We start from the raw sequence: 26,525 nt of genomic DNA on the forward strand, positions 1-26,525 counted from the left end.
GTTTGGCATCAACTATCCTCAACAAAGTGCTATTTCTGTGCTGCAGTGTTCTCTGGTTCTAGAGTGAACAAAGGGAATGTTTGTGAATTGAAGGTTTTCTTCAGGTTATGCAATTCCCATTTGAGTCATCAAAGAGAAGGAAAAAAATACTTGTTAACAAAAGCTAGGGTTGACAGGAAGGGAAAAGAGTGTTTTAGTTTGCAACATTAATTTGTTTTCTCTTTCCACAGATGCTGGCTGGTTTATTGAATATTACCCGGATTCCCTGTTGTAATTGTGACAAGCATTAACTTCCTTGAATATATTGCGGAATTTTTTTATTTTTATTTCAGATTTCTGGAAACTACTGTTTTATTTTCCTTTACTCTTGAATACCATTTGTGAAATATTTCAGATCAAAATAACCTTTGACATAAGGTTTAATATCTCTTATTTATAATAATTTGCTTGATTTGAGGATAGCCTTGTTAGTTAAAATAAAGAACAATTGGGAACAGGATTTTAATCTTTTATTCTCAGATGAGATTCGGGACTCTGTAATCTGATTCATATGACCTCTTTTTGTGCACAACACTGTTTATTGCAATTTAAGGTGATCCATAGAGTTCATATATCTAAAGTTAAATTGCCTCGTCTTTAATCAGATTTCAATCCTCGATGTGACAAATGTAAAATTAGTGAAGCTACTTTGGTTCACATGTTCTGGACTTGCCCAAGTTTAGAAAAATTTTGGAACGATAGCTTTCAAACGTTATCAGTGATTCTCAAGTTTAAATGAGAACTTTGCCCTTTAATTGTTCTATTTGGATCATTTCAAGATGTTTTACTGACTCCAACTCAAAACCAAATTTTATCCTTTACTTCATTGACAGCAGACGTGCAATTTTGATTGCACTCCATCTACACATACTAAATGGTTAAATGATATTATGTCTTGCTTACGTTTAGAAAAAATTAGATATGCCATCAAAGATTCAACTATTAACTTCCAAAAGGCATGGGGCCCATTTATGGACTTTATCACAATCTTAAGAATTAGGGTTGTTCTGAAATGTTAGAGCTGTGCTGTCCAGTTCCAAGAAACTGTCACTTGATTCCTATATCACAAGATCACAAGATAAAGGAACAGAAGCAGGGCACTAGGCCCATCGAGTCTGTTCTGTGACTCTACACTAACTACGCCTTTTCCCCATATCCCCTAATACCCTTACTAATGAGATGCTTATCCATTTCCTGTTTAAATACTCCCAGTGATCCACGACCCTCGGACTAAAGAAGATCTTCCTCCTCTCTGCTTTAATTGGATAACTTCTAATTTTAAGACTGGATGCCCAGTCATCCTGGGCAAATTCGTGGTGGCTTCTGAGGACTTGGGGGAGCTCCTGGTGGCTACATTGTCTCAACTACATGAACACCTGAGCTCACTCACCCCAGTTAAGCCCAGAGCTCATGGGCAAGCCTGTCCCTTTGTCCCAAAGAACTTAAAGACTGCCACTATGTTTCGTCCAACGTGGGGCCCACTGGCCACCTCTTCAACGACCTTATGAAGGGCGGCCATACCCCAATGTCAGCCACAACGGCTTCACCTGTGCTTTGGACACAGGCGGCAGGGAGGAGACCATCACGCTCGATTCACATTCTCATCCGCAATCGCTCTCTCAATATCTTTTCAACATCCGAAATGTCTGTGAGATAGCTCCCCCACCCCCACTCTCCACGAGAACAAGCCAAGAGCAGCCCGACCTTCCCCATACGCCGCATCATCCCCTCCAGCAACATCACATCTTTTCTCAGATAGGGGGCTGTCTGTTAACTTTTAACCTTGCTGAGTGATGTTAAAAACTTGGGGTGGTGGTTCATTCTAGTCTATGATAACTAGTAGTTTTTTTTTTCGTTTGAATCTCATAGCACAACATTCTGCTGAAATATGTATCATACACGAACACCCATAAACTACTCCAACTTTCCACTGAATTTCCCTTAAGTTATCCCATGACTGTTAGAAACAGAAGTACCTTCACAGAAATTGCTCGAGACAAAAATTGAGAACAAAGAACATTTATTATACAACAATGCAAAGTGGGGTGCTTCCCCTTACCCTGGGAATACACACACACACACTGGGGCTCACCCAACTTTTATACATACAGTTGATTTCAGTATAGGAGTACCCTCCCCCTTCCATTCTTCTGCCTCCTGGATGGCTTTGGCATTAGGCAATCCTGCCTGCCTACGTGCTGTTTCTGTGCACTTGGAGGACCTGTCGGTGTCCCATCATGTCATTGTCCTTACTCAACTCTCAGGGCTGACTAACTTCTTACATGCAGAACTTGCTGATTCTGTCTAAGGCTAGAAGACCCTTATCTTATCCAGACTAACTTTATCCTACATTATCCTTATCCTATTCATACTGGCTTTACTCATGACACATAGATCTATACTAGTTTCCTCATCTTCATATTTTTGTATCAGTTTTTACTCATCTCTCACAACTGGTTTCCCAATCCTCAGGTTCTTCTCCCCCATCCCCTCCACCCTACGCCCCCCACCCCCACCCCACCCCCCACTCCCCCACCCCACCCCCCCCACCCACCTCCCCACCCCCCCACCCCACACCCCCTCCCCCTGCCCCACCCCCACCCCCCCACCCCCACTCCCCACCCCCCACCCCCACTCCCCCACCCCCCCACCCCCACCCCCCCACTCCCCCCACCCCACCCCACCCCCCCACCCCACCCCCCACTCCCCCATCCCCACCCCCCCACTCCCCCCATCCCCCACCCCACCCCCCACTCCAGCCTCCCACTCCCCCACCCCCACCCCACCCCCCCCACCCCCCCCACTCCACCCCCCACTCCCCCCACCCCCCACTCCCCCACCCCCCCACTCCCCACCCCCCCATTCCCCCCACCCCCCCCACCCCCACCCCACCCCCCCACCCCCCCACTCCACCCCCCACTCCCCCCACCCCCCCACTCCCCCACCCCCCACTCCCCCACCCCCCCATTCCCCCCACCCCCCCCCCCCCACCCCCCACTCCCCCACCCCCCCCCTCCCCACCCCCCCCCACCCCACCCCACCCCCCCATCCCCCCCACCCCACCCCCCCATCCCCCCCCACCCCACCCCCCACTCCCCCACCCCCCCACACCCCACCCCACCCCACCCCCCCATCCCCCCACCCCACCCCCCACTCCCCCATCCCCCCCACCCCACCCCCCCCACTCCCCCCATCCCCCCCACCCCACCCCCCACTCCAGCCCCCACTCCCCCACCCCCACCCCACCCCCCCCCACCCCACCCCACCCACCCCCCCACCCACCCCCCACTCCCCCACCCCACCCCCCACTCCCCCCACCCCACCCCCACCCCCCCCCCAGGAGAGAAAACAGTCAAACTGGACGAGGATCAAATGAAATGCAACTGCTCTTTGCAGGTGTAAATGTGAAATGTTGCGGGATTTGGGGCTCCACCGGCCTCCAGGGTGACGCGGTGCCGTGAGCTGCAGCGCTCCGGTCCGGGGGGGGGGGGTGGAGGGAGGGTGGGGAGGGGGGGGAGGGGGGGTGGGGGGAGGGGGGGTGGGGGGGAGGGGGGGTGGGGGGAGGGGGGGTGGGGGGGAGGGGGGAACGATAGGAGCGGCGACGTGCGCGGCGGCGGCGCCTTTTCCGGGTGACACTCGGCGTGACGGAGGAAGGGAAAGCGAGGACACCCCCCCCCCCCCCCCCCCCCCCCCCCACCACACCTTCTGTAAAGGGGAGAGGGAGGAGGAGCGGCATGGCGGAGAATATTGTGAGTAGGCGGCGGCCCGGGGCCCGGCTGACGGGACGTGGGGGGTAGAGGCCTGGCCCGACCCGACCCGACCCGACCCGGTCCGACCCGACGTGCAGAGCAGTGAGGCAGCACTTTGAGGGAACGAACCGCGGGCCTGGAGCAGAACTGGGCCGCGATCTGTGGCAGAGGCGGCTCCACCGTTTGCAAATTAAGCGGCCCTGGGGGGGGGTGGGGAGCGTTGAGAAGAACTGGGATGGGGGGGAATAGGGGAGGGGGGAGCGGGGGGAGTGGGGGAGGGAGGAGGAGGGGAGGGGAGGGGAGGGGGGGAGGGGAGGGGGAGGGGGGGAGGAGGGGCAGGGGGTGGGGGGGGACCGTGGGGGGTGGGGGGAGTAGGAGAGGGCGGGAGTGGGGGGGGAGGAGAGGAGGGGGGGGGCAGGGTGGGGGGGCAGGGGGGGTGGGCTGGGCAGGAGGGGGGCAGGGGGGGAGTGGGGGGGGCGGGGGGGCAGGGGGGAGTGGGGGGGGCAGGGGCAGGGGGGAGTGGGGTGGGGGGGGTGGTGGGGGCAGTAGGGGTGGGTGGGGGAGGGAGAGTGGTGGGGTGGCCTTTTCATACACGGGTCAGAGCCCGTTAATCCACAAGGCTCTTGCCTTGCGTTTGCTGCCAGTGCTCTGCTCTGTGGAGAATGAAACCACAGATGTTATGCTAGTATTTCCTGATCTTGCCTGTGCACTGAGGGATTTGGAATTCGTTGCCCAAAATACATTGCATTTAACTGGTTAAAGTATTACGAGATTCTGTTTCTAAGTCAAACACAGCAGTGGCCAAATTGAGCTCGTTCTTCACCATCATGTTTCCAGCTCCTTTTGTTGGTCGGCTTAACTGTTTTCAACTCATTGACTCCAGGTTGGCCTCGAATGAGAGCAAACCTAAAAGATGGCTTGAGTCAAGGGTTGCTGGTGTCTTCTGTGACGTTGAAGGTCATCATGAGTTTGCACCTAGGGTGGGGAAGAGGGGTTAATGTGCCATTTGTAGTTTGAGCAGGTCAATCAAAGGATGGAAGTTTGCAGGTGGTCTTTGTGAGAAGCAACAAACTAGTAGTTGCTCGAACATTTGGAATGGGCAACCAACTCAAAAGTTGTGCTCATCTCAGCAGTTTATTTTTGTAGTTCAAAAAGTTACTGAGTATAAAAGTAATTATCTGGACCAGTGGTTCTCAACCTTTTTATTCCCTATACCATCTGTGAATAGTAAGGGATTGGTTAAGGTGGGATGTGAGTGGGAAGGGAAAGTTTGAAAAACCACTGTTTAATCATACCTCATTGACTCGTTATGTGCAGGGTTTCAGAACCAAAGGAAATGGGCCAATGACAATTTTTCTCAAGCAAAATATTTCAGTAACAATTAGGTCTAGAGCAGTGATTCTCAATCTTCCCTTCCCACCCACATGCCACCTTAAACAATTCCTTACTAATCACCGAGCACTGATGGCATAGGGATGACTTAAAATGGTACCTGAATGGAAAGAAAAAGGTTGAGAACCACTGGCCTAGAGTGTCCTAATATTTTGTATGTGAATGAGAGCAGATCTGTGGATGAGAGTTATTACATTATAATGTGACCATTTGGGAGATTGTAGAGAAAGGATAATTTATTTCTTCATTTTCTTCAAGAAAGGGCAGTATTGAACTTGAAAAATTGGATATTTGGAGTTAAGAATTGGTTGTATATTTTTCAATGTGCTTAGCAGGCTAAAATAAGATGTTAGTGTTTTAATGAAAGAACAATTAAAAGTAAAATTAGCAATGAAAGTGGGATTATGGAATGGGCAAAAACAGATGGAAGTCACTATCAAAAAGAGGTAATGCAAATATTCAGTAGATTGGTTAGCATCCATGAATGAAAGGACTTCAATCTTTTAGTTATTAACTTGGCACTGGAATGTAATCCCTTCCCCATTTAAAATTGTATTTTCTTTTCAGTTCAAACACTGAAATTTTTGAAGTAGGGAGATGAATCCACGAGACAGCAGCGTTGCTTCTGAAGAGATGCTGGTTTAAAAAAAAAATTTTTAAAAAAAGGGCATTCCCATTCCCCAACAAACACAATTAGCGAAATGATAAAGCATTTTTCATTAATTACGCAATAGGCACTCCTAGTGGAGTAAGGGGAGGATTCCAGTTGTCACAACAATTGGAAAAAATGTGTCATTTTGTCAAGCAATTGGTGTTTGGCTGTAATGCAAGAACGGAACCTGATGCACAAGAGGTAAACATCCCCACAGTGGCTACAGGTCCACTTGCGAGATGGAAACTGGAGAAACTGGCTCACTTGTGCGTATCGGCTTGAATAAGTTTTTGACTCTCTAAGTGACTGACCAGTTTGGATCCGGATTCTCTGTGGTGAATAGGTATAAATTCACTCAAGGTTTTAGTGAGAAAAACTGAAATTCTTGTGGTTTTACTTATAGAGTTTTAGCCTTTCATTTGGAGTCAAAGGCAGTTCTTGAATTTGGAATTAACACATATTTAGATGGAGAATGGTAAATGACCTTAATCTGAGACTATGATCTCTAGTTTTAGACTGCTGTGCAGGGAAGCAGCCTCTTATCTAAATTTTATAACTGCCATATATAGATCTATTGAATTTATCTCCATTGGATTAATTTATTCTAGGGAACCTGCTGCACTGAAGTCCTTAAATTCATGGACCAAAATTACATACTGTATTCCAGCCATCATGTATGCAGTATTCTAACATACCCCTAAATCTCAACATTTCCTGTTGCTTCTTGTACAGTACTTGTTTTACACAAAAAGGTAGTGTCCATGGATCCTCTAAACACCAACATTTACTAGTTTTTCAATAGATAATTTGATCTTTAGTTTTCCACTGCTTCTGGCATTTGTGCTTCAGGGATGCATGTGAACATTTGTTTCCAGCTTCCTTTAGAATGTCTACTCAACATTTTTTGCTTATTTATTTTGTTCATTGCTAGTTTTTAAATTGTCCAAACCTTGAATGTGTTTGTTAAACAACAACTTCATACAATCTAATTGCTGTGGGAGGCTGTTGATGGAACGTTTTCATGTTTTACATGTCCTGTCCTCCATGGATGATGGAGAGGATTTTTCTTCTTGTGGATAGTATTTAGGATCTAGGATTCCCAATAATTAGACACATTTGATAGATCAAGAAGAAAATAAAAATAAAATGGGACTGAATATATTGCTCTACAGTGAGTGGGGAAAGTCTGAGGAGAGGTCTTCTCTGCCTATAGGGTTTTAGAAATAATGTTGAAGTTTTTAAGAAACTTTTTCTTCTTATTATCTTTTCAATTTGTGTTTTGCCTTGTACAGGTATTATGATTGCTTTGCACAGAATCTGAGGGGTGATTTTTTTTCCCCCTCTTTCTTTACACGCCCCCCCACCCACAGCAAATGGAACAGAAGAATAAATTTGTTGGACTGCCATTGAAACTCTATTAACCCAGACCCTTGCTTGTGCATTTACCCTCTTTTTTTCTTTTGTCAATTTATTGAGTCTGCGAAAATTTAAGTTCTGCACTTAAGATCATGTTGGCTTACTTTTATTTGATTAATGGTCCGTTCAAGATTGTTTTAGAGAGCCAATAAATTACCTCCCCAGCTATTTCTGTGCCTTGTTATTGTTCGCATCGTTACTCCTTCTTTAATTTTTACTTTCTCAGCACCAAGATTTTGCACACTAGAGCCTCGTCATTCTTTATTAGAACCACTTTGACCCAGCCTTCTCCAGACCACCAGCTACCAATAGACTGCCCTGCTACTACCCATCATCCCCTATGCACCCATGCATTTTCTAGCCTGGCCTAAAAGGAAGTTGTGCATCAGAATGTGTCCCAACCGTTCAGGTGCCCATGACCATATTTTCCTGAACTATTGTGTGAGCTAAGCAATGCACGTGATTTTGAACCAGTTTGAAATCTACATTTGGATGAAGTTTGACAGATATAGGCATTATGGCAGGATCTATGTTTATTACACACTTGTAATAATATTTGAAAAAGTGATGGGTTGCTTTACATCATGGCTGTACTTAATGTAATATACAGTGCTCAGTTCACTTAACAAATAAGCATGTACAGATAAAACAAATTTGCTGATGTCTTTCGAACATTAAAATTATCATGACTCTTTGTGTAAGATTATATGAAAACTATTTGTGATAAATTACAAACAAGTTTCAGGTAATCTTGCAAAATTACAGGACATGAAATTAATTTGTAGTTTATATAACAAATTTGTAATCTAGATTACCAGTCTAAGAAAATGCAAGTTCTACACTATTATTGTTTTACTTCTGGTACAGTTTTGTTATTGGCCAGTTCAACAGACTAAGCAGCTTTAGAGAGCCTATAAATTATTACCCAGTGGTTTCTCTGTGTTGTATTGTTTGCATTACATATTTTGGTTCTCTAATTCTTTTTACTTGCTAATCCACAGAACTATATACTGTATACGAATGGGGATTGGTAGATGTCAGATATGCAAATTTTCTGGTTGCTTGGTTGCAATGCCTAACTAATACATCAGCATTGAGAATAAACTATTTAAAAGAGAAAAGACAATGCAAAATGTAATTTGAAAATGATCAGTATTGTACTCTTTAGTTATGTAAAGTTTGCTTTAATCAGGAAATTCCCATAATTTACGATTAAATTTGAACCCGTCTTTGGTGCTGTAACAGCATTATAATAACTGCTATGCTCACTGCACTCCCATTATAATTAACCCCTACTCCCATTATAATTAACCCCTACTCCCATTATAATTAACCCCTACTCCCAGTTCAACTTTCCCATGCCTGCTATTAATTGCGTGCATTCTATCAACGTGCTAAAATATTCTCATCGTGCCCATAAGCTTATAATGCACTTTATCTGTGTTTATTTAAAAACCTATATGGTAGTAGGTCCTCACAAAGTTATTATGTTCTTGGAAAGTGCTACTTTAAGTGAAACCATTTTTGTATCGTGATTAAATACCACGGTTTTTAATTTTTTTTTCACGTCAATGTTATAACAAAACAATGGTGTTCAAGGATTTGCTGTACATCTTATGAGCTTCCTTAAGCCTAATGCCTGAAGTTGCCACTGACTGTAGACTTGTGCATACCTCCACCAGATTCCAATTACATGTTTCACTGATCCTCTTTACCCTGGAGCACAGGAGTCTGAATTCACCCTTTGGACTCTGGTCATTTTTAACTTTCCAGAATGTATACTCCTGACTGGGTCCATGAAGTACGAACACTCAAGAACCAACTGGTGGTTGGGTGTAAGAGTAGTCCGAAAAAACAGGGACATGGAGTAAATGTGTTTGTTGGTAGTCTCTGAAAGAGGGGCACAGAGTCCAAGGGGTTAATAATAGATTGCAGATCACATGTGGTAAAGTTCCTTCCTTTGAACCTAACTAGGTTAGGGCTTTTGTCTGCTGTGAAAGCTGTAAATAATTTCAAAAACTTTCAAATGTCTCTGACAAAGTATTTTTAAAAAACAATTCTTTTTTCTATTTAAAACAATTAAAAAAAAATACAGTTGATAAGTAAAGCAAAACTACTTGTGCAGAAAAACAATTTGATGTACTTTGGTGGGGAAAAATGAGTAGAGTTTTCTAAAAGAGGTGCAAGACTACAGGAGCTATGCAGAAATGATTGAAAGTAATGTGGCAGGTTGAGAAAGCCTGCATAATTCTGAACTTTATCAATAGATGCTTAAAGTATAAGAACAAGAAAGTTATGCTGAATCTTTGTAAAACATTGGTCCTGCCTCAGTTGGAATTTAATGTAATTCTGATTGCCATATTATAAGAATATCTTTAGAGTGGATCTAGAAGGAAAATGGATCCTAGGATGAGGAACTACAGTTTCAAGGATAGTTTAGAGATCCTGGGAGAGCATACTTTAGAAAAGAGAGGGATTTGATGGAAATGTGTAAAATGATGGGGAATCTGGTCAGAATAGTAGGATGCTCTTTCTTTTGGAGGGTCAAACTAAAATCTACAGATATAAAAGGCTGCTATCAGAGAAACCTTTTCAATGGCCCATGAGTTTGAATCTGTAATGTACTGCCTACAAGACTGGCTAGAATTTGCAAGTTACTATAGTATAAAGCCAATGGAATGTGATAAGCCTCCCAATGCTTCTGTTTAACTTTTTTTTAAATAGCATCAAAGTAATTTAAATAATGTAGCTCCAAATCTGTAGATTGGAATTGACGAAATAGGACGAGGTGTTACAATCTGACTTTTCAGTATTGGTTAGATTGATTCTCTCTCATCGAGTCAGTACAATCGGTTACCTCAATTTTTAAAAAAAAGGATGACCACTAGGGAATATTAATCAGTATCAGACTCCTCTTCAGTTTTATTCCCTGGGTGTTTTGGCCTTTTAAATGCAAGACACCATCTGCCAAGGCAGGTCAACAGCAGGCTGATCAGACTTGGGTGTGTGCCCTATATCCGTTTCTCCTAGTGGCCATTTAGAGCCCAGATAGGATCCCTCTTTTTATTTTAAAGCCAGAACCAGTGACTGTTCATTTCAGCTGTTGGATAGGGATTTAATTGGCTTTCTGAGGGCTTGCTTCCCTCAAAGCTTGGTCATGGATTCAGCAATGTATCCTCTACAACTGACTTCAGCCGGGCGCACCCTAACTTTCTAGCCTCTCTTTTCTGCGGCAAGATTAGTAGAGCGTAGTGAGTATCTGTTGAACTCCTTTCCACGGTCAGGACATGCCGTATTTGAGAGATTTTGTTCTTCCACTGTAATGTTATGGTACCCCAGTAAGGCTAGACCTGGGTGATAAAGTAGTGATAACTTTCCTTGCATCATGGGTTTCTATGCTTGAAAGTGCATGTGCAAACTTTGGAATTTCCAGAAAAATTCAGTGATCCAATAAGCAGTGAAAGAAGACACCAACCTGAATGTGGCAGTTTAGCTTATGAAGTTGATTAACTGAACAGCAAGTGGAGGGTGGAAAATAACAAGTTGTGTCTAAAATGAACTGTAATGTCTTTTATGGGTGAATTGTTTTCTTTCCATTTATCAAGAAGCCTAATATGACCATCTCTCAAAATTGCTGAACATCCTTGGGCCATTAATGAACTGTTCCCTATTAAATATGCAACAAACCATAGCCTGCTACTCTAGTCAAGTGAATGACCAAACAGGCAAAACAAAATCAACCAACATGATATTTGTGACTCCACAATTTGCTTTTATAAATTGTAATGTTGCAAAATCTAGTGATTACAAATTGCAGCTAGCAAAATTTTCAATATTGTGAAACAGTTGTAAATATAATTTGTACTGAACTTTCATTTTGGAGAATACAGTTGACAGTAGTGCAACAGCAAGTTACCCCTTTGCTCTGTTTATTTGTGATTAAATGGAATAGTGCAATCTGCTAACTGGCTTCCACCTGCCTGTGGTCTTTGTGGTTTTAATAATAAATATGCAGCTTTGGTTGTAGTTATATCAGTTATCTTGCAGCATTGCAATATATACTCTGCAGCAAGTTGATATCTAGGCCACAATGTAGGGCCAACACTGGAGTAATGACACTTGGTCCTGATTTTTAAGAAAGCTGTATACAGTAAATGGGCTAAAAGCTCCAGAATTATCTGTGTCTACTGCTGACATGCTTAAGTCGCACCCTTTAACTGTGGTGATATCATCTGTGTCGCCAGTTGCACTTTAGTCTTGAGGCCTTTATCAACTCTTGAGTCTTATTGAAAATATATTTTTAAATACAATAATTTCTAATTCTGCATTGAAAGGCTCTAATTGCAGTGTAATATAGGACATCATGGTTAATCCCATGCCACTGTGGTGAAAGCTTAGGCATTATTGTATGTATTTTTTTTGTAGATTGTCCGTATCCAGTCACCACATGGAATGAAGCGGATTAATGTGGGGAAACGGGAAACAGGAGCCCAATTTTTGAAAAAGGTAATGAACTATTTTCATAGGAACATGTATATTTTCATTTAGGTTCATCATTTTGGCTTAATTACTTGCATTAAATGAAAATTTAAGAGTACACTCGTTTTGCTTTACTCATCTGTTGATTGATGGAATGGGTGAACAAGTCTGAGTCTTCTGATCTTTCTCCTAAAATGATGTGATTTCTAAGACAGCTACAGGTTGGTTCATTAGTACAGTTTCCTCGCAGACAACTCTTGCCAAATTCCAAGCTCTCATTGATTTTTTTTTCCATTTGAAGCATATGAAAAGATAGTACATGCAACATTCACAAGGCAAAGATCCTCCACAAACCTGTTCCTGTGATTGTCAGTAATGAACTGGGAAATTGGGTCTACTTCACACATCTGAGAAGACATCTCTCAACAGTGACAGGCTTCATTAATGAAATTCGTCATTTGACTTCAATGCATAGGCATAGATTTTTCTCATTGCCCAAGTCTAATTATCATTAAGGTGGTGACAAGCTGCCTAGTTGAAACATGTTGATGGTTATTGTGGAAATCAGTTTTAGCTGTTAAGCATTAGAAGATCAAAATATAAGAGCATTTACATTTTAAAGCCATGGAAATTGTCATTTTAAATGATGAATAGTAGATTTGGGAACTCCTAATGCTGGATTTGTCATCTGAGTGGAAAAATGCAGTTTTAGCCTAGGTGTGCATTTACTCAATGCAAGAGTTGAGCATTAAGTAATTTGGGGTGAGAAAGATAAGGTTGGTTTATAGTCTGCAGAAGAAATTTGTTTATTAACCACAGTGGGAGAAATCGGGGTCAGTAACTGCATATGTAAAATTTTGTGTGCAAAATACCTTGAGGTTTTTTGCATTCCAATTGTAATTTAGTTTTATTATTTGCTTTTTAGGTTGCAAAGGAGTTTGGTTGTTCCAACAATGGATTTTCTGTATATCTTAACAGAAATAAAACAGGAGAGATCGCCCCTACAACGAGTAAATCACTCTCTTTGCTTAAAATCAAGTGCGTATTGGTATTTCCCATTTTCACCTGAGCAATTTTTGAACAGCCAAGATGAAATTAACCTTGAAAATGTCTAACAAAGTTTTGATGAAAATTAGAAGTGGTAAAATAGGCATTTTACTCCCTTCAGATTATCTAATAATTGTGATTTATTAACAATTCAGGCATGTTTGAGAGTGACTCTTCAAAGGGATTGTTTTATTCAAACAAATCTTACCTAAGATTGTTATCTGTTGGCAATTTTACAGAGGATGTACACTATTATGAAATGTATTGTTTCCACTATTTTGGTAAAAATCGAGACTTAGTTAAACTACTCTCTTTGGGAAGAAGCACTTGCACATGTTTTCCTTGACTAAAATTGCCCTGATTGATGGGTGAAGAGACTTTGCTCTTCTGTTGATGCACAGAAAAAAAATTGTCCTTTATTGTGTCTGAAGAAGCCTTGAGTTGCAGACTGCTTATTCATGAGTAAATGAAATTGACATTTTGCAACTACAACTTTTACTGCTACTTTCAAATGCAAAGCAAAATATCCATACATGCATTTCATTTGCATGGGGAAATAATTGCAGTTACTGCCATATTTTAATTCATTGTGAGATGACTATTTTCAGTTTTTAAATCTATGTATTAGCAAAACTATTCTTGTATTAGATAAGGCTCTTTACCAATTGGGGAAATCCATCGTTCCCTGGCTTGACGTTTAAGCCCTATACAAGTACATAATCTTTTATCTGAAACCCTTGGGACCAGACACTTTTTTCAGAATTTTTCAAATAATAACAATATTAAGGTTAAGTAATTGCGCTGATTTCAGATTCGCGCAAAACAAAGATACACTCCAACTGGAAGGGTCTCTGGAAGGTGGGGGGTGGTTTGTGGCGGTGCTGGATGGGGGGGGTGGGGCAGGGAGGAGAGTTGTGGTAGTGCTGGATGGGATGAGGGTGGTAAATAAAGTAAGAAAGACCATAAAATTACTAGTGTACTTTATATTAAGTAAAAAGTACAGTAAAACTACAAACATAAATTGGCTCAATCCACTAGCACCCAGTTAAGATCTGTGGGTTTTTTTGCCCTATGCAGTGTTTTCCTATTTTTCATTAGTTTCTGCTCATCACTGTAAAACTTCAACTTATCTTTCTGCTTCTAAGTTCCCACACCATAATCTTCAATAAGATGCTGCTTAGATACGTCACGGTCAAGTTTCTGCAGTAACTCTACTTTCTGCACCATCAGTGATGACAGGCGCTTCCTTTTCTGCTTCTCTCTGTGACCATAGGGGGCTCTGCAGCTCTTTTTGACATTTTCAAAGTCCAAGAGCAGCAGAGGCATGTCTGACTGGTAGGAGCGCTGAGATACGGTGCTGGTCTGGGGGGTGGATCGCCTCTGGTCATGTTTGGTGCCAAACGAGAGCATTGGTGTGCAGTCGACATCCATGGAAAAAATGTTCAGTTTTTAGAATTTCAGATAAAAGATTATGTACCTGCACCATTGATGGCCATCGGATAGCAAAATTATAAGTGCTGATATTGAGAAATAATAAGAGGTCTTACTTTTTCCATTAACCCCAAAAAAAGAATTGTTTTAGTCAAGTGTGTAGGATGTCAATATTTGTTTATAGGATTGTTTTAAATTGGACCATTGTAATGTGAATATCTGTGCTTGATTTCATTGTTTTTCCTTAGACATGGAGACTTGCTGTATCTCTTTCCATCAAGTGATGCGGGGACTTCTACTCAGGTCATGGAGACTTCAACCCAGGCTCATGGAGGTCCAAGAGTTTTAACTCCATCTGCAGTGAATATTGTGGAAGATGAAATTGACCAGTATTTAATCAAGCAAGATGGAAAGATTTATAGAAATAGGGACCACCAACAGTAAGATATTCTGAACAAAAGTATACAGAATAGCATTAATTATTTTACAAATCATAGCATAATACATTAATAGGAATTTAACTTTCCTAAACTAGCTGCAAGGAATAATTTCTATACCCAAGGATTTATGCACTCTTTTTAAATTGTTCTTCCCTTTTTCCTTCTCACTCATTATTGACAGTCAGAAGAATTTGCTAGCCTCTGCCATGCTTTTTAAACCAGTTCTTGAAATGTCATTTTTGCAAAAATTCATCCGATATTTTGTAATTTTTGTTTTGCCTCTGACTTGTCAGCACTCAGTAGCTGGGAACATAACATAGGCTCATCATGTTGAGTTTCTGAACCCCTAAATGCTAAAGTATTAACTTGTTTAAACTGTACTTTTTTTTTGGGGGGGGTGTCAGGGGGAGGAGAGGAAAAGAATCAAAATTTTAAATTGATTTGATATCTATTTGGTTTACATAACTGAAAATATTAAGACAATAAATTTATAGCTGGAGTGTTAATTTATTTGCTTGTGGGCTTATTTAAGTGTGGCATGTTCTAAATTTTGCGATTTTTAGAATTAATTGAATATCTCTGATACTTTTACTTATTTGTTCGTTGAATGTAAATGTTGTTGGTAATGTCAGCTATAATTCCTCCTGAATTTGATGTTCTCATACCATTTTGTATGCAAGACCAATAATGTCCACTTTGCCACTACATCCCCATACTGCCCCACTCCCATTGCCAGCCAAGTTTAATATAATTACAGAAATCATTACATTTTCAGGAATTAAAAAAAAACTGCAGAAGTAGCTTTATGTTGAGATTTGGAAGAATTTTCTTCATTGGCCACTCTGTAAATGTTAACCAATTTAACTAAATGTCACATTCACAACTTCTTTATTGCTCATTAAAAGAGAGGTGGGCATTACTTGTATCCCAAAGTTAATCTGTGCAGGTATATAAAAAAAATTAGATGTTGGTGCCAAATTGAAAGTTTTGGAGGAAGTAACAGAGTTGGCACTTTATACTTGCATAAATCAATTTCTACTCCCCAAAACTTTGAACTTTTTATTTGTTTCTGGTAGGTGTCGTCATGGGGCACTGGGTAAATGTGTACATTGTGTACCATTAGAGGTAAGGAAGTCTCATTAGTTATTCTGTTTGAAAACCTGTGTATCTTTTCAGAATATGTAAACTTGGTTGAGGTCGTGTGAATTTTTTTGGTATTGAAATGTTGTAAGGACATCTCAGACTGCATTTAACTCCTTCTGGTTTGCCTATAGTGAGTGTGAAATCTAGTTTTTGTCTAAAGTCTTTGAATGAACAATTAAGGGGAATGTCATCTTGAAAACCAAAGCTGTCATTCCACTGAAAATATTTAAAGTCATTTGCTTGACTATTGGTCATAAAGGGCATTAATTAATCCATGTAATACGACTCAAACTCTTTCTTAACTTTTGCCCCACTGGTTTGAAATTTTCCAACATGTACCTTTTTAAGGGACTTTCCTTCCCATGTCTTGAATCAGTGTGGAAGTTAACATCAGAAGCCACAGAATTTTGTGTGGCATCTTGGAGAACAATTTTTTTTTGTTGCTAAGAAGCATTTTAGGAGTTTGTAGCTATTTTTATTGATGACTGAAAGAGTGATTGGTATAATAGCATTTTGGCTTGGACGTGGATTAAAACACCTAGTTGAAATATATGATGGCCCTTCAGATGTACTGGATATTTTTTGGTCTACATTCTTGTTCAAACTTTATATTTTTAATCTAGTGATTTTTTTTTTTGCATTAGCAAAACACTTTTAAAACTCCCATGAGGGCTCTGCATTTTCTGCCTTTTTTCAGATAATATGCACTTGGCTGACTCCTTTTCAAGTCTTTTTTTGTTCCTGGGGGAGTAGTAAACAGACAAATGTTGTCAGTTTAGAACAAAAATCAATTATTGATGCCATCATATTAGTCTTGTAGTTTATGATAATGGAATCTAGTGAACAATTGATTTTGATGTATAATTCAATAAGATGTTAATTCAGTTTTTGCTGCCATACCTGCCAAGTTACAGTGATAAGATGCAGCTTGCAATTTGCACTTTTCCTCCTTTATCATTGCAAAAGTCCACATTTGTAGCTTTTATTTTTTAAACAACTCCAACGTATAATTTTTCAATCCAGGTAAAGGCAAATTATGATGATTTATTTGACCTATTCTTTATTATAATCTATTGTTTGACATTCTTTATAGTCTATGTAATATGTTCATTAATCCTTGTCTGTGTTGCCTAGTTTCTTCGAGAAAATAGTTTTCATTTGTTTCTAAATCCTTTGTTGTGAACTCTGTCTATATTTGGAAAATAAAAAGGAATTGGTATTGATGAAAAAAATGATGCAGGAAAGGGGAGAATAGAGGAGAAAAGTTGCCAAAAGTGATTAATGTAAAGGGAAATAAAAACAAGGAAATAACAAAAATGGACAATAACTGTCTTAGTTTAAAGACAAAGATAACTTTAATGCTTTGAGAGCAAAAGTATCTGTATGAAGAGATGAGGAGAAGGAGTGTGGAACAAAGAAGTATTGATGATTGCTTTTTCTATTCTGTGCCTGCTCATACAAAAAAAAATTGGAGGTTATTTTAATAAGTTCATAATGGCAAACTAGAATTAGAAGCCCAATTTTGGGTTGATGGTGGACAGATTGAATGTTAAGTGTCTGACATTTATAGCAAGAAAAAAATGGTGACACACAGAAGGGTCATCCACCAATATGCTGTTATACCTAATCCCAAGATCTTGACAGCTTTGAACATGCATTTTATTGAAGGGTTCTGGACTGAAATGTTATTTCTTTTCCTCCCACTGATGCTGCTTCAATGTGCTAAGTTCCTTCAGTAGTTTTTTTCCATCTTAACAGACTTTCCTTGCCATCAAATTCTTACAGAGCCATACTGTCTTCTTGAAATTTTTAAGTATGCTGGAATTTAATCAAGCTAAATATGATTAAGTGGCTTGTATTTTGTGTTCAGGCACAAGGACATTGATTACTATTGACCTTGACAAAAGTTGCCCACAATTATCTAACAATCTGAAGTCGACTTCCTGCTTTCAACTGTTGCTGTGTGCAGGTGTCCATTGTTATCAAGCTTGCTGAATGGACAGTTACACTGAAGAATTTCAGACAGCAAACATAGAAAAAATATTTTTAATTACATATGTAAACATTTTGGAGACTGACATATTGGCTTAAGACTGAACTGAAACACAAGGTTTTATTTAAGAAAAGAAAATGAGCTATACTGTGAAATATCTGGAAGAATTATAATCCACATGTATAAAACTGATTTTCGAGTGAGAATTAATTAAATCGTGGTACTCCATTAAATCATTAAGATTGTGTTCTAAAACACTTGGATTGGAGAATGTGGCAGTTGTGAACATGAATAGGGGCTATTCTTAGACTGTTTGAGTGCAACTAAGAATTACGTATGCAGAGAACTTGAAGCACATGATATGCCGATTTATATAAACCTATTCCACCATCAAGCCTTCCCAACCTCACAGTCCTTAACCCTCTTCCTTGCCTATCTAGGAGATTTTTAAATGGCCCTAATGTACCAGCCTCCACTACCATCCCTAACAATGTATTCCAGACATTTACCATTCTGTGTATATTTTTTTAAACTTGCACCTGACATCTATCTAAAACTTTTCTCCCATCACTTGAAACTTGTGTCCTCTGGTATTGGTCATTGCCTCTCATGGGGTGGGGGGCGGGTGCATGGTGGAAGAAAAGAAAGGTGCTAGCTGTTCACCCTATCTATGGTTCATATATAACATAACATAACAATTACAGCACGGAAACAGGCCATTAGGTCCTTCTAGTCCGCACCGAACCCAACACCCCTCTCTAGTCCCACCTCCCTGCACAATGCCCATAACCCTCCATCTTCTTCTCATCCATAGACCTGTCCAACCTTTTCTTAAATAATACAATTGACTCCGCCGCCACTATTTCTCCCGGAAGCTCATTCCACACGGCTACCACTCTCTGAGTCAAGAAGTTCCCCCTCATGTTACCTCTAAACCTCTGCCCCTTAATTCTTAACTCATGTCCTCTTGTTTTAATCTTTCCTCCTCTTAACGGAAATAGTCTATCCACATCCACTCTGTCTATCCCTTTCATAATCTTAAATACTTCTATCAAATCCCCTCTCAACCTTCTACGCTCCAAAGAATAAAGACCTAATCTGTCCAATCTCTCCCTATACTCTAGATGCTTAAACCCAGGTAACATTCTGGTAAACCTTCTCTGCACTCTCTCCACTCTGTTTATATCCTTCCTATAATTAGGCGACCAGAACTCCAAATGAGGCCGCACCAACTTCTTAGACTATCTCAACATCACCTCCCAACTCCTATATTCCATGCAATCCTTTACACCTTGGTCAACCTTGAGACTTATTCTTCCACCCAGGCAACATCCTGCCAAATCTCCTCTGCCCCCTTTAAAGCTTCCACTTTCTTCCTATATGAGGCAACCAGAACTGAATGCAGAACATTATGCATAAAGAGATGAATCATTATGTGTACAACTATATTTCTTGGAAAAGTAATTAAAAAAAAAGCAGATGATGAACAAAATAAATTTGTACTGACAATGGTTAGACTTGTATATTGTTTGAAGCTAATTTGTAGGAGGGATGTTGAATGTAAGGAGAGTACCATGAAGATTTGCTACGGTGCCAATAAGGTACTGTTTTTCATTGGAACTGAAAAAAGTCAAAAGTCATTATAATGGAGAGGGTTTATATTTATGAAGGATTTTGATGAATTCACTTGGAAAAGGCAGATTTCTAATGGAAGAGTTGATGAAAGATCGCAATTTGAAATTGTAAGACAAATGACTTCTAATACAGGCAAATATTGTCATATTTGTGGTTCTGCACAGAGCAATTGAGGCAGAGAAAATTGTATCTGAAGCAAAATGGGTAAACATTTCAAAATAAAAATTGCTTGGAGCATTTGTCTCTAATTTCCCCATTAAAATTCCAGTAGCTGTGCAGGGTAGAAATTGTTCGCAGTTGGGGCTTCCTTGGCCCTGAGGGAAGAAGATTAGATTTTCAAGGCATATTGGCTGTTCCAGGGATTTCTGTAAATGGGGCTTGTACAAACAAGCTCTACCTCAATATTGTTACAACTAAAGGCTCTGCACTACCTCAGATTTGGCTTTATTATGAAGCTGCTACAGATCTTTTTCAGGTTCATGTTCTCTTAGTAGGCAGCTGATAGTGACATCAATGGTTCACCACTGTCTCGAATATCTGAGCAGTTACCTTGTTATATTTTTGGACAGATTCGTTATTTTGTGTAAGCATTTTCTAAGTTGCAGTATGTAAATAACTTGGAAAATATCTCAACACAGCTCAGCGTAGCCTAGCAAGTAATTGCAGTGCATTTTGCAAATGTGCTTATGCACTGGTAGTGGAAGGAATGAATGTTCAGGATGATGGATGAATACCAATCAGATGGACTACTTTGCCTTGGATGGTCAAGCTTCTTTATTGCCTGCATAAATGCTCTCCATTGCTGTGGAGTTGTGAATGGAATTGACCATCATTCAGTCAATCAGCAAACATTCTCACTTCTGACTTTATGATGAAAGGAAGGTCAATGACGAAGCAAGTGGAAATGGTTGGGTCCAGAAAATTGCACTGAGAAACTTGTTCACTGATGGATTAAGACTCCGATCATTTATCTCCACAATCTCAGCCATCTTTCTTTGTGTGATGTATTGGAATGTTTTTCTATTGATGGCCAGAGCGATGTATTGCCATTCTCAGTCATCTGCTGCTTGGTTGTTGAGGCAAGTTACGGGGATCTCGCTTTGGACGTTCAACTCTTTGTATGTGTTTAGTCTCTGAAGGATGGGACTAAGATGTCCTGGTGAAAAGCATCTTTATTAATAAGTGTACATTTTGTCCCCTTGCTACTTTCAGTGTATCTTCCAAATTCTCAAATAGGGAGGAGCATTAAATAATTAGCTGCGGCCAGACAATAGATGGTAAAAGGAGGAAGCTTCTTTGTCTGATTGACTTGATTATGAGACTTGACAGGGTCTATCATTAAAATTGATGACTCATGGCTACTCCCTCCTACTGATATACCACTGAGCTGCCATCCCTGATGGGCATCCTGCTGGTGGCACAGGATGGACCTTGGAGTTGTGATATTGGAGTCTTGTTGTCTGTGAGGTTTGATTCTATACATTTGACCATGTTGCATGACTAATCTTTGGAACTGCTCTCTGTTTAAATGTCATTTCCCAAATGTTTGTGATGTATTTAGAAGGTAATTAGAGTTGAGAGCAAATAAAATGGGTCTGATTTATTTTTTTGCATTCTAAATTTAGTATTAAGTGACAATAACAGAACCTTTACCTTTTATATACAGGATAAATATTCACATATAAATAAATATTGTTTCATGAATGTGAGAGTCTCGTATGAGCAGTGTGAGCTGTTCCTTTGGTCGTTCTCACTGCTTGTGGGAAGAAGCTGTTCCTCAGCCTGGTGGGGCTGGCTCTGATCCTCCTGTATCTTTATCCCCACGGGAACAGCTGAAAGATGCTGTGTGCAAGCTGTTAATAAAATTATCAAAATGTGTTCATTTTGAATGCAAAATGGGAAGCAATGATAATTTGGAAAGCTAAGAATCAAAGATCAGATTATTCTGTTAAAACAAGAGTTGTATTTTGCAGCATGGTCAGTAAATAGTTGCATGCAGTTTGTTTGTTATCCGATGAGTATTTGATGCAAAGAAGCTAACGTCTGCTATCAACTCGTATTAACAGCAAAATTAGTCCCTAATCTGTTCACTCAAAATCAACCTGCTCAGATTAATCATATATGAATGAACATTTATTGGTCTTCACGAACTGATTAATTTTGTTTGTATACAAATAATGCAAACTATTTTGAAGTGAGCGATAGTTCACATTTTATTTTTTTTCAGCCTTTTGATGAAGACTATCTTAATCACTTGGACCCACCTGTTAAACATATGTCATTTCATGCATACATCCGGAAACTGACAGGTGGTGCTGATAAGTAAGTATTCTTTGGAGAAATGTTTTTTGGAAATGTACCTAGTTATTTTCCTAAATCATTTCTACTGAGCCTGTGGTTCATACCCTGGTCTGTTGGTCAGAACTACTGTAGTATTGCACTTTTATTTCTTTGTTCCAATTTGGGTGATGCTATTGGCCTGCCTTGACAAGTGCAGGGTACTTTGATCCATCCCCAAAATTGTCGGGTCTGTTATAACCTGCATATTTTCTTTGAACGTTATGCCCCGAAAGTAATCTTGCATCGTATTTGGACGTGCAATATATAGAGATATGAAGTGCAAGCGGGTCACACAGCATCGATCGGAAGGAAAGGGTGACCAATGTTTCGGGCTTGGGCCCTCGATCCTTTTGCCAAAGTACCTGACCTCTCACTTCCACATTTTTTAAACTGTATTTGTCAGGTTTCTGATCAATCGCTCTGTGATATCCGTTGCACGTGTGTTTGTATGATTGGCAAACTTTGGAAACACATTTCATTCCTCCCTCCAGGTAATTTAATATAAATAGTGAATGATTCAGGCCCAAGAACTGATCCCTAGGGTAGGGTACTCCACTAGTTGTATCTCTGCCTGAAAATGACCCATCTGTCTCAACTTTTAGTTTTGTGCCAGTTTCCTATCCATGCTAACCCATTTAATCCAATTCCTTGAAGCTCTTGTGCACCGAATACTTGGGTGGCACCACACCATATGCTTTCTGAACCTTTACACTCTATCAGTATCTGTATCTACTTCCTCTGTTGCATCCTTAAGAGTTTGAGCAGATTTGTCAAACATGATTTGCCTTTCGTAGAACCATTTTAACTAGATTTGATTAGATTCAAACTTCCTGAATAATTATTTTCTCCTTGTTGACTTTGGCATCTTAATCATCATTAAATTTTAACATACTAACCTTAGTTTCTTCTGTCTTCCTCCCATTTTGAACAAGGTAGTCACATTTGCTGTTTTCCAACCTATTGGTACCCTCCTTGAATCTAGTGAGTTCTGAAAATTTTCAACCAATGGGACAACTCTCTGCAGCCACTTCCTTTTAAATCTCTTGTGTGCAAGTCCCAGCAATTTATTTGCCTTTAGCTCTGCAAGCTTCTCTAATGCTTTGTCCCTTGAAATTAGCCCATCTAGTATTTTGGGATTACTTGCAGTGTTCGCCACAGCAATTTTTTAATGATTTAATGACTTGTTATTCTGTTTCATTTAGTATTATTCATTGCACTCCCAGGGTTTCCAATTCTGGATTTGTTCATTTTGGCAGAAAAGTTGAAAGGTTTAATTTAGATTTTCATTCTACTCAGAGGCAAGTTTGTTGCTTTGGAGAATATAAGCTGCAAAATCAAATCTGGTTGTGAAGGGCATCCCCCGTGGCCTGATGGAATTTGTACAAAGTGCCAACCAAGTGCCATAACACTTAACAGACAGGCAAGTTTGAATTCCCAAATCTCTTGCGTAGAGTGATGCTTTGGTGAGGGTTGAAAGCATTTTTGGAAACCATTTTGATGTGATATGCTAAATAACAATTAACTAATGGCCTGGTACAAATTAAAATGCCATGGCATTAAGCAATTAACAGGTTTTCAGAATATTCTTTGATTTGAATGTAAGTGTGGTCATTTCTTTGTCATCTTGCTTAACACGTGTGGCTTTTTTAAAAAAGGAACTGTATAAACATTTCACAACAAATTAAAGATTTTTCACTTAGAATGCTTGCTGAAAAAATTAAATAAGTCACACTTTCAAAGTAAGATTATTATGATATTAATTTACAAGAGTACAATCTATTCCAATAATTAGAATTCTCTGCTCTGTTTGTTCATCAGGAAAATCTTATTGCACTACTTTATCTTGGTCCACTTTGGTTTTGATGGCTATGTCTTCAGTTGAATCTAACTTGGGATGTGGAATTCCTTCCCCACATTTATTTTTCCGTCTATCTTTCGTTCATCTTCAGTTTGCTTGTTAAAGCCTATCTTCCTGGTTACTTTGTGTAGTAGCTCTGTAGTAACATGTTTAAATTTTGTTTGACACCTACCTATGATGTTTTACAAAATAATTTGGTATTTGGGGAATTGCATGACAATTTTAATATATGAAAGGATTTGAATCACTCCAGGTTCTGTGGTTTTGAGACAAACAAAGTTTGATTGAAGTTATATACTTAAGGAAGGCTGTGCCCTAAGGAGGGGAGTGGGATCGAAACAGTGGGATTAGAAAGGGAATTCCATACCTTGGGGAAGAAAAATGCACAATTGCAGTAATGCAACAGTTAAAATTAGTGTGTATAATGGTAGATTTGGGAGGAACTCTAAGATAGGTGTAAGGTTACAGGGTCAAGATGTGGCATTTTGCAGGCATGCAAATGGAAGAATGCTTTTTATCTAGAGTGAGGAGAATGAAGTCAGTTATAAAACCTGTTGTAATCGAAACAAGCGTGGCTACTGGAATAATCCATTTGACTTCTCTAGTCTGCTCAATCATTCAATTAGATCATGGTATTGTATTGCAACACCATCTGCTCCATGTTCTTTGATGCTTTTGTTTGCAAAACAAAAACCTCCTCAATCTATGCCTCAAATTTTTGCTGTCTTTGTTTCCATGTTTCTGGCTGAGTTAATTTCCAGCTTTCCACAGTTTTTGTATTTCCTCATTTCATTCCTGTTTGGCAGATGGAATTTAATGCTGATAAGTGTGAGGTTCTTCATTTTGGTAAGAAGAATCAGAACAGGACGTACTTAGTAAATGGGAGAGCATTGAGGAATACAGAAGAGCAGAAAGATTTAGAAGTAACGGTACATCGTTCCCTGAAGGTAGAAACTCATGTGAATAGGGTGGTGAAGAAGGCTTTTAGTATGCTGGCCTTTATCAATCATTGCATGGAATATAGGAGTTGGGAAGTGATGTTGAGATTGTATAAGGCGTTGGTGCGGCCTAATTTGGAGTTCTGTGTGCAGTTCTGGTCGCCTAATTATAGGAAGGATATAAACAGAGTGGAGAGAGTGAGAAGATTTACCAGAATGTTACCTGGGTTTAAGCATCTAGAGTACAGGGAGAGATTGGGCAGATTAGGTCTTTATTCTTTGGAGCATAGAAGGTTGAGAGGGGATTTGATAGAGGTATTTAAGATTATGAAAGGGATAGACAGAGTGGATGTGGATAGACTATTTCCGTTAAGAGTAGGAGAGATTGAAACCAGAGGACATGAGTTAAGAGTTAAGGGGCAGAGGTTTAGAGGTAACATGAGGGGGAACTTCTTTACTCAGAGAGTGGTAGCGGTGTGGAATGAGCTTCCAGGAGAAATAGTGGCGGCAGAGTCAATTTTATTATTTAAGAAAAAGTTGGACAGGTATATGGATGAGAAGAAGGTGGAGGGTTATGGTCATTGTGCAGGTAGGTGGGACTAGAGAGGAGTGTTTGGTTCGGTGCAGACTAGAAGGGCCTAATGGCCTAAATTGTTATATATGTTATATGAAATCTACTTTTAAGATCTGTGTCCTATGTGTTTTCTACCCAAGGGAAATTATTTACCTTTTTGAATCTTATAACACCACATTCAGATTAGTATTACTTCTGTATATAAAGAAAACCATGCAGTATGAGTTTATTGTATAATATATAAATTTACAATTTGTTAATCCCAAATATTTTTGATGAAAAATTACATTGAGCGCTCTTTTCCTTTGGAGATAAATTATAATTTAAATACTTTGAAGATAATATTTGTACTTTTCAAAATGTGCAACAGTTCCAATTACTAGTAATCTTTTTTAGAAAGTAAGTTTAATGGTCTAAAAAAAATGTGTACCTTTTTGAACAGAAATACAGGCATGTGGATAACATCATGTTTGAGAACCATACAATTGCAGACAGATTCCTCAACTTTTGGCGTCAGACCGGGAACCAGCGGCTAGGATTCCTTTATGGCCGTTATACTGAACACACGGACATTCCACTAGGTATTCGAGCCGAGGTCGCTGCGATTTATGAACCCCCACAGGTCAGAGATCTGTCTTTGTAGTTTAACAATAGAAAAGATAGATTTAACAATAGTGCTGAGATTTAACAAGCAGGATGTCTTTGTACTTTTTTATGTCAAAAGCATTCCATATCTTGTGCAATTATTTTCAGAGTAGGTTAAAATTCAGAAAGCAAGTGAGGCAAAGTATCCTTTTTGAAATATTTTAATGTTTAACATATATGCATAAATACATTTGTATACAAGTAAGCACGCACAAAAAAAGGCCAATGGGGAGAAAGTAGTTAAAGCTACATGAATAATTGTTTATAATGCCTCAAAAACATTTAATTGAAATGATCTATGCAACCATGAAATAACTTGTAAGGAAAAAAACTAAAGAGTAAAACTAAATCTAATTATCCCCTCCCTCTAATCAAGGTTACCTTTTAAATTAATTTTTTTTTAAATCAACGTAGAGAACAGACAATGAACCACTAAACACACAATAATTGTTCATTCTTCCAATTATACAAATTTCTAAGAATGGGCCCCACAGTTTCATAAATTGAAACTTTCTATCTTAATATTACATCTAATTTTCTCTAAACTTTAATAGGACATTACATCATATAACCACTGTGTATGAGAAGGAGATAAATCATCTTTCCATTTCAATAAAATTGCTTATCTGGCTATAAAGATGGTGAAAGCTAAAACTTTTTCCTGAGACCCTGATACGTTTATCTTAATCATGAGAAAAACCAAACAAAGCAATTAATGGGCAAGGTTCCAAATTAATCTTGAGGATCATTGATA

General features: G+C 39.7%; 1 protein-coding gene across 3 annotated transcripts in view; it reads left to right on the plus strand.

The window, feature by feature from the left end:
* The first annotated feature begins 3,691 nt into the window (after positions 1-3,691).
* Positions 3,692-26,525, plus strand: part of nploc4 (NPL4 homolog, ubiquitin recognition factor) — a 42,356-nt gene continuing 19,522 nt past the window's right edge. The window contains exons 1-8 of one of the 3 annotated variants that reach the window (XR_011354903.1): positions 3,692-3,788; positions 11,674-11,754; positions 12,653-12,765; positions 14,454-14,645; positions 15,722-15,770; positions 21,644-21,738; positions 23,053-23,176; positions 25,569-25,748. Coding sequence is in view for 2 of the 3 variants with exons in the window: in XM_069930118.1 (XP_069786219.1) it covers positions 3,774-3,788; positions 11,674-11,754; positions 12,653-12,765; positions 14,454-14,645; positions 15,722-15,770; positions 21,644-21,738; positions 23,053-23,176; positions 25,569-25,748 (849 nt within the window). In the remaining variant the exon portion in view is untranslated. Of the gene's footprint in view, positions 3,789-8,249; positions 8,383-11,673; positions 11,755-12,652; positions 12,766-14,453; positions 14,646-15,721; positions 15,771-21,643; positions 21,739-23,052; positions 23,177-25,568; positions 25,749-26,525 lie in introns of those variants that run through there. The other 2 variants (XM_069930118.1, XM_069930117.1) reach the window with 2 other exon arrangements.

The sequence above is a fragment of the Narcine bancroftii genome, chromosome 3 (genome assembly GCF_036971445.1).
Source record: "Narcine bancroftii isolate sNarBan1 chromosome 3, sNarBan1.hap1, whole genome shotgun sequence".
In the NCBI taxonomy this organism is placed as follows: Eukaryota; Metazoa; Chordata; class Chondrichthyes; order Torpediniformes; family Narcinidae; genus Narcine; species Narcine bancroftii.